At 56.8% G+C, this 8486-nt stretch overlaps 1 protein-coding gene across 1 annotated transcript in view; it reads right to left on the reverse strand.

The window, feature by feature from the left end:
• Positions 1–7718, reverse strand: part of OLFM1 (olfactomedin 1) — a 44913-nt gene extending 37195 nt beyond the window's left edge. Inside the window, exon 1 of the mRNA XM_049896370.1 lies at positions 7386–7718. Coding sequence (XP_049752327.1) covers positions 7386–7481 — 96 coding nt within the window. The 5' untranslated portion in view covers positions 7482–7718. The remainder of the gene's footprint in view (positions 1–7385) is intronic.
• Positions 7719–8486: the final 768 nt, after the last annotated feature.

Genomic DNA, 8486 nt, shown 5'->3' on the forward strand with positions numbered 1-8486 from the left:
GGGTGTATGTTATGGAGAGCGGGGCACAGCGATCCACGGATCTGGAAGCAGCGGCTGCCCCATTTCTCTGAGTCTGACTCTGTTGTCTGAACACCCAGGATGCTGGGGTGAGAAAGGTATTTACAACCCACATGTGTTCTTTCTTCCATCCCCAGACACCCAGGCATCACCTGAAGCAGGTGGCCATTACTTTCTTTTCAGAACCACTCACGAGGACCAGTATGCATGCAAGGGAAATCTCTGCGGTGGGGTTTAAGCTCCCTGAGTCTGTAGGTAGAAGGGCTGCCTCCCCATCTGGTTCCCACACACGGCCTGCTAAGACTCGGGCACAGAAACTTCTCCGTGGAACTGAGCTGCTCTAGGTGACAACCTCTGGGCCAGAGATATGACCTGACCATCGGAGGGCCGCGAACCCGGCATCTCCCGTCTCTCACCTGGACTCTTCGATCTAGACTCTGCTCAGTCACTCTTCTGGTACTGACCTTCAGATTTGAACTCTACGTAAGGGACATACAGGCCGCTTCTCGCCACCACAGTCAGAGCAAACGGACGTCTCTGTGGAACAAGCCGAACGCTAAGCCCATGTCTTTTGCACACTGACAGCAAAGAGGCCACCACCAGCTGTTACTTAGACAGCTGTCCCGAGCCTTAACCTGGACGCAGAACAGGGGGCAATCTTCCCCAGACGGGACACTGCGAGCAAGGCCTGGCCACACGCGGACAACAGGCGTTCTCTGCCCGGAGTGCTGCAGGTCACGCCAGGGCGGCAAACAATGTCCACAGACCCACGGGCTCTTAGACGGCGTAGAGAAGAGAGGCTATGTTTGCTAAGGACCTCAAGTCCTCCTTCTTACTTCTTGGGTCTCAGGTCATCAAGCCAACGCCAGGACATTCAAGGGGGCACAGAGCTCCCACCTACACTTCCCTTCACACCTGCCAAGGGAGGTGTGGAGCCGAGAGTGAGCGCTCTCTGGTATCCCTGCGTCTTCGAGATGAGGGGGCCTGCCCAGGGTGCTCCATCCATAGCGGTGGGAAGTACACCACACCTCAGGGTTCTGGTTCCCGTCTGTGCTCTTCCCCCCTCACCCTGAGTGCCCTTTGTCAAGGGCAGCAGCGGGTGGAGCATGTAACCACGCTGCTAGGAAAGGCTGGCTCGCCTGGCTCTCTTGGATGCACTGCCTAGAAGACAGAGCAGTACCATGTCAGCAGACACCTCCCTTTACGGGTTCTCAGTCACATCCAGCTGTTTTCTCTGCTGCTTTTTTCTCTCTCTCTCTTAACAAGAACATGAACTTGGGTGTCAGACAGACCTGGGATGGTGTCTTGGGTCTGCCACTTACTTGTTGGGTCACTGGAAGGTTACTTAACCTTCTCGCGTCCATTTGCTTGTTTCAAATGCGAGGATGATAACACAGGGTCGCTGTGACTGTCATGACGCCCTTGGGATGGAGCCTGACACACAATAACCCTCAGCATCTGCTAATCTGGTGTCGGCTTTGTCGCTCGTACAGACCTTCGGCTGCAGGGGAGCGTCTCATTTGGAATAATCCGAAGGAAAGGAGAGCCAGGCGTCTTCACTTCCCGCTTCTCCTCCCCGACCTTGGTCCCATCTGGGGTGCCGATCGGCCACGTTCCCGACTGGCCATGGCCCTGCTGTGGTCCTGGCCATGTGGCCACTAGTTTCGGAGCCGTGAACACCATCCACAGCAGGTATTGGCTTCTCTCCCTGCCAGCACGGCTCCCGGCCACCATGCATCTAATTCCATTTAGCTAGTAATTAGTTTTGTATTACTTTACATGCTGATGTTAATACTGATTACAGGGCCTGATAACTTTAGTAATAAATACAACCCCAGGCAGAAAATTACTTTTCTTTTTATTGGTAAAGGCGGGAGTCAGTGGTACGAGACACAGATTGCTTTATGAGATGAAGCAGCCGCCTTGTGTGGTGGATTTACAGCCTAATGCCCCCTCCTCCCCGCACCCTGGTGTCACGGAGCTTTCCAGCCCAGGAAGGCAGGCCTGGGACCTGAGCATCCCTCTACCACTGGCTGGCACTCTGGGGGGCCAAGGGGCTCCATCCAGCCCACCCTGGAAGCCATGCCAAGACTGGAATACATTCCACGCATTCTGAAAAACCTGGCTTAGGGAAAGACTCCAATCCCGCCCAGACCACCCACCATCCCATTCTATAATGGCATTACCACTCCACCCCATATGTGAGATAGAAGCTGGGGGGACATGAAGGGCTGGGGCAGCTGTTCCCGACATCAGTGGGGTCATCTGGCCCAAGCATAGGCTTAAGCAGGTTATACAATTCAGCTGTGTTCTTTTTCTTTTTTGTTAAATTTGTTCAAAGGAGTGTGTTGAGGTCTTTAGTTCCAGAACTAGCTAACTCCAAGGATGAGAGAAGGGACTTGAAGTTGTGGGCCTCACTGAGGGTGAAGTCAACACTGTCTGCTCTGTGACACCTTCCCTTGTCCACATACGGCACCGACACCCTTCCCAGAGAGCGGCTCGGCATCTGTTCCGTTCTCTGCTGGAGAATCTAGGCCAGCAAACAGCTCACTGAATTCCAGGCAAGCAAACAGTTGTTGTTGTGTGCTGCTGAGTCTATTCCAACTCATAGCGACCCTACAGGACAGAATAAAACTACCCCATAGGGTTGCCAAGGCTGTAATCTTTACGGCAGCAGATGGCCAGGTCTTCTCTCCTGAGGAGTCACTGGTGGGTTTGAACTGTCTGCCTTTTGGTTAGCAGCCAAGTGCTTTAACCACAGTGCCACCAGGGCTCCTTAAGCATACAGAACCAAAAAAACAAAGCCAGTGCCGTCGAGTTGATTCCGACTCATAGCGACCCTACAGGACAGAGTAGAACTGCCCCATAGAGTTTCCAAGGAGCGCCTGGCAGATTTGAACTACGGACCCTTTGGTTAGCAGTCGTAGCACTTAACCAGTACACCACCAGGGTTTCCAAGCACACAGAAGTCACTCAATAAAGCCTGAGAAGAGAACCACAGCATCACAAGAGTGGGTGCTCAAGGACAGTCCATGGTCATTTACAGCTCGAGCCACCTGGCCTTTCCCGGCCTGGGGTCTGCATGGCCGGTGAGCAGACCTACACCTCAGTCTAAAATCCAGTACCCTCAGCACACAGTTACTGAGCACTGGACACAGGAGTCAAGGTTCCCAGACCCTCTCGAGGCGACAGCCTCTGTCTGAGGCTCCCCTCCCCGCCCTAAGCTTTCCCCTGCCCCTGCCCTCGGCTCATGAGTGAACTCAGATGCAACCTTGACACCCAGCTTGAACGCCACCCCTTCTCCAAAGCTTTCTCCAGCCCCTGGGGCAGAGCTCGCCCCTGCCTGCACACGGATCCTAGAACACGTGGTGTAGGCAGCTCCTGTGCCACGTACACAAAGAACCGTGGCAGAGCCATGAGTCCCCCACAAAGCACGTCAACTGCGGATGCCACATGGCAAGGGCACACTCAACACTGCAAACCCAGGTTTAACTGAGCCCACAGCTGGTGCCCACGGAATATGTGCTCACCACAGGAAAGGATGAGTGAGCCGATGAAAGAATAGGCTAGAGGGTTGGCAGTAGGGAGATGTCTTAGAGAGTTACCTAGTTTAATCCTGCTTGTTTTAAAAAGGTGGCAGTTCAGGCTCAGAGAGGTTAAGGGCCCTTCTCAAAGTCACTCAGCCAGTCCTGGTGGAATTGTGGTAAGGGTCAGGCCACCTGGGTTCAAGCTCAGTGCTACACAGTTTCCCTGGCTATCTTAGGCTGTCATATATATATATATATATACACACACATATCTATATGTATATATGGAGAGAGAAAGAGAAGTTCATTTTAGGGAAATGGCTCACACAGCTATAGAGGCTGGGAAGTCCCAAGTCTGTGGATCAGGCTGGAGGCTTCTTCTGACTCACGTAGCTGCAGGGGATGGCAAACCCAAGATCAGCAGGTAAGACGGCAGGCCGCTGGTTCTCAGGCTGTGGAGGCTGAAAAATCCCAAGATCTGCAGGTAAGCCACTAGCTCGAGTCCCAAGAACCGGAGGTCAGATGAGGATCCAGAGAGAGCAAAAGCCAGCAAACTTTGCAGAAAGTGCATACATATTGGACACAGGCCACACCCTCAAGGAAACTCCCTTTCAGTTGATTGGCTATTCATAGCAGATCTCATTATGGAGGAGATTACATCATTACATAGCTACCAAATTGCCTCATAACTGCCAAACCACTGAGGATCACACCCCAGCCAAGTTAACGCACAACCTTGACCATCATGCTGGCCCTTTCACGCCATCACAGACAGGGACATGCTTCCACCTCAATGGAAGGTGAGGCAGGATAGGGTGGACTCAGAGCTGGCGTGGCCCCACCCTGCCCCACCACCCAAGACTGAGAGATCGACACTTTGGCACGCATTGACCCTTCGGCACGCTGGCTGGGAAGCTCAGTACCTCACCTGGCCACTCAAAGAAGCTTGAAATGGCAGCCTTTCATTGAAAAGCATGGAGTAAGACCACGTGAAATCTTTCTGTCTGAGGACAAAGCTCTCCTGGGCCACCAGCCTTGCACATAGTAGGCCAACAATCAGTAGTTGGCTTGTGATTGATCAGCTTGTTGTAAGCAGGCTGGGGGGAGGACAGATGGTTGGGTCACATGCTCTCCTCCCACCTCCATCTGCCTGACCCTCACGCAGCACTTACTCGGTGCAGGTAGAAATTGCACGCCCCTGAGCAGCTCCACTTGCATGCACACAAGTCCATAAACACAGTGGCCCTGGAACCTTGGGTCCATGTGCCTTGGGAAGACCCTAAAGGTGAAGGGCTATGGCTGTGGGGGAGGACAAGGGTAGCAGGGGGAGGCAGATACAGCACAGCTCAGTCCCAGAGCTTGTCTTCCCTCCCAGGGGCAGATTAACCAGTAAGCGAGGTATGCAAGGGCTTACTTGTATTTACTTACTCATCTGTGGTGCATAATGTCTCACGGGTTTCCCCAAATCTTTCATGTGGTAAAAAACAGGTGAAATGCGCACTAGAGATTCGTAAGCGCAAGTAAGCCCGTGTGTACCTTGTTATGGGGTCATCGTCCTTGTTCCCTTCTAAGGCTCAGGGTGTTATTCTTTGCAGCTGTGAGCAGCATTGCTCAAGACCCCATGCCATGTGGCTTCTTAGGACTGGCTCACTTTGGGATCAAGAAAGCAAGGTTTTAGGGCAAGGGTGTCCCCAAGTAGATCTCAGATTCAGAGCCACCCTGTCCTGCACCCATACCACTCCCTTTCGCTGCTAAAGGTGAGTCACCTGAACCAACCCAGTGGGGCCTGACTGGGGGGACAAGGGTACCTGGGGAGCTCTGGGGCTTGTCCAAAGCCAACCACTCTCTGTAAATATGAACTGGTTGGAATGTTCTAGCCATACAAACCTTTGCTCGAAACCCCAGGCCATTAGGGCTCACAGGTCTCCAAGGGGAGATGCTGAGAGCAAAGCCTCAGAGCCAGTGCAGGAGGGCAGGACCATCCCTCGAGGGAGGGACACATTCCCTCAGGGAACCATCTGCTGGGTTCAGAAAGAAGAACCTCCCAGGGAAGCAGAGAAAACATCTCCCTCCCACCCCAGGGGAGGGCTGCCAACTCAGGGAGCTGACCAGGGTTCTGAAGGTGGCCAGCAGGCCCTGGCTGGAGGCTGAGGATGCAGGTGTGTGGAACGGGACTGGCTGAGACTCAGGAGGCCAGTACCCTTGGCTTGGATGCGCAAACACTCTTGCCACCCAGACGAACCTTCTACTTGAAGTTGAACCAAAAGTTTCTCCCAAGAACAGGGGACCCTTGAAAAAGACGTGTAGAGGAGGGAAAGCGTTTTGTGGTCTGGGAATGGAGGCTTAGGGGTGGCTGGAAATGAGAAAGCCATTGAGGCTTAGGGGCCCTCAGGGCACCCCTTCCAGGGCCACCCAGACCAGCAGCTGTAGCCTGTGCCGCCCGGCTGAGATGCCTACATAAGACCCACGCAGAGCACTTGGCAGAGCAGCTGTCGCTATCAGGACCTGCCCAGCCCTTTCCTGCACATGCACACTCATCCCCAGGGGGTATGTGTGTCTGTATGTGCACATTTGTCTGTCCATCCACAGGACCCCAGCCCCTACCCTCAGCCAGTCTTCCCCTGTGGCCAAGAGGACCACCCCCCACCCCAGACCTTGCAGAACCACTCTAGGGGGCTGGCCAGTTGTCTGGGCAGTGCCACGGAAGGAGGTTCTGAGGGTCAACAAAGCCCCTCCCAGACACCGGGGCTTGGGCTGTGCTCCTGGGGCTGAGCCAGGGAGCCAGCAAGGGCTTCAGGACAAAACAAGGGAAGCCTGCCCCAGAGTTTTCTCTTCTTTGATCTTCCTCTTGCTCCCTCACCCCCTCTTCTTCTCTCCTTTGTTTCCTCTTTTATCCGGAGAGGGAGGTAAGCAGGGAGGAGGGAGGGAAGGAGGGAGGGAGGGTCAGGGGCAGCTGGGGCCCCAAGTGCTGGCTGCCCTTTCTCCTCCTGGATCTGCAACTCCAAAGGCCACAGTCTCTCAGCTCAGAGCATGGCACACTGGCGCCATTGGAGAGGACATTTTAATGTCACTCCCAAGCAGCCTGGCTCCGAAGCTGGCAGGCTCTTCCAAGCACCCTGGTGCCAAAGAAACACTCCCAGCCCATTGCACAAATGTGGCTTCTCCTCCTCCCCCTAGACCTGCCTGGTCCCAGATGCATTTTAAGATGGAGAGACTGGCTCTCTATGAGTACATTGTTCAGGGATGACGAGCTTGGCTGGAGACACCCGCGGTCCCCGCACATACGCCCTGCATGTCACTCACACTTCACACTGAGCATGTGGAAACAACCTCAAGCCCTCCACACTGAGCCCACCATGCGCCCATGCACCCCTGCCGGGTCTCCACAATCCCCCACCTGGTCAACAGCTTCATAGAGCCGCCAGGGCAGCTGTGCCCAGTGGGGGTTGGCCATGGAAGGGCCGTGGGATGAAGGGAGTTGGGTCGGTTGGTCTATCTGTGAAATTGCAAGGGGCTTGGCCATCGCGCTCTCCATCACCCCTTCAGATGACAATAACAGTCACAGGAACCCCTCGTGTTGCCCTCTGAACTTCTCGGCAGGGAGTGGGACTAGAGGGTCCTAGGCAGAGGGGCGGCGGCTCAGCAGCGCTGGGCCAAGGCTGGGAGGCCGGGGGGGCGCGGCCCCGGCCTCGGGCTCTCTGTACCCCTCGGTCCCCCAGGTCCTGCCTCGGGGCAGGGGGCGCGGGGGCGCGCGCGCGCACGGAGCCGCTCCCTGACTTGGCTCCCGAGGGCCGGCCCGGCGCCACTCGCAGGGAGGAAAATGGCGTTGGATGCACGTACTTGAGTGAGTTCGGTGCCCATCAGGATGAGGAGCAGGAGGCTGAGGAGCTTCCGGGCCGGCGGCATGTCTCGCGGCCACCTCCAACGTCCTGGCATGCGGGGCCCGCGGTGTGGCGGCGGCTGCGCGGACGCTCGGCTGGCGGGCAGCTCCCGGTCGCGTCGCTGCGCGTGTCCTGGCGCTCAGCAGCCCGAGCCGGCGGCGCGCGGGATCTGCCGGGCGGAGGCTCCGCGCCGCATTTTTATCCGCCCGCCGCGTCGCGCCGTCTCCCCGCGGGGCCGCCCCTCCCGGCTGCCGCTCCCCGCGCCGCGCACGGGCCCAGGCGACGCGCCCGCCCCGCACCAAGGCGCGCTCGCGGCCGCGGTGGGTGCCAAAAGTTTGCTCGGGAGGGGCGGGGACGGGGGTGCGCAGAGGGACCCACGCGCCACGCTCACGCGCGGGAGGGGCAGGGCGGCGGCGGCCAGCGGGGAGGCAGGCTGGGACAGGATGTGACATCAACGAGGCGGGGGAAATTTAACTGGGAGAAAACTCCATCCTGGCTGGCCTTGGCCGTGGTGGGCTCCAGGTGCCTGGGACCAGATAGAGGGGTACCAGCGCTGGGACTGCAGGCGAGGCTTGCCAGAGGAAGGGAGTGGCCGCGCCCAGTGGGTAGGTGGGGAGACGGTAGGCAGCTGGGATCTGGGGTGGAAAGACTTGGTGCCTCCAAGAGGTAGATCCTTCGAGAGGTAAAGAGGCTCGGAACCAGGATGCTTCCAGGAACAAGATGGGGGTGGGGCAGAGCTGGGACGCAGTCATCTGGCTTGAAGGCTGTGATTTTCCTGTGCCGGGGACTGGTATGCCGCTGTCCCCTCCGTGGCTGAAGTGGGCTCAGACATTAGGGACAGGGCTTCTGTCCCCGGCAGGGCGTGTGGGGGAGGGTCTGTCCTAGATTCTGGTATACCTGTGAGCATGTGGAGGATACCCACATGCCTGAGAATGTCCCTGTCCGTGTGCAGGGGATGTGTGCACGCATGTGATGGGCGTGGTGCAGGGGATGTGTGCACACGTGTGATGGACGTGCAGGGGATGTGTGCACATGTATGGTGGACGAGCAGGGGAAGTGT

Source organism: Elephas maximus, chromosome 9, assembly GCF_024166365.1.
Source record: "Elephas maximus indicus isolate mEleMax1 chromosome 9, mEleMax1 primary haplotype, whole genome shotgun sequence".
Lineage (NCBI taxonomy): Eukaryota > Metazoa > Chordata > Mammalia > Proboscidea > Elephantidae > Elephas > Elephas maximus.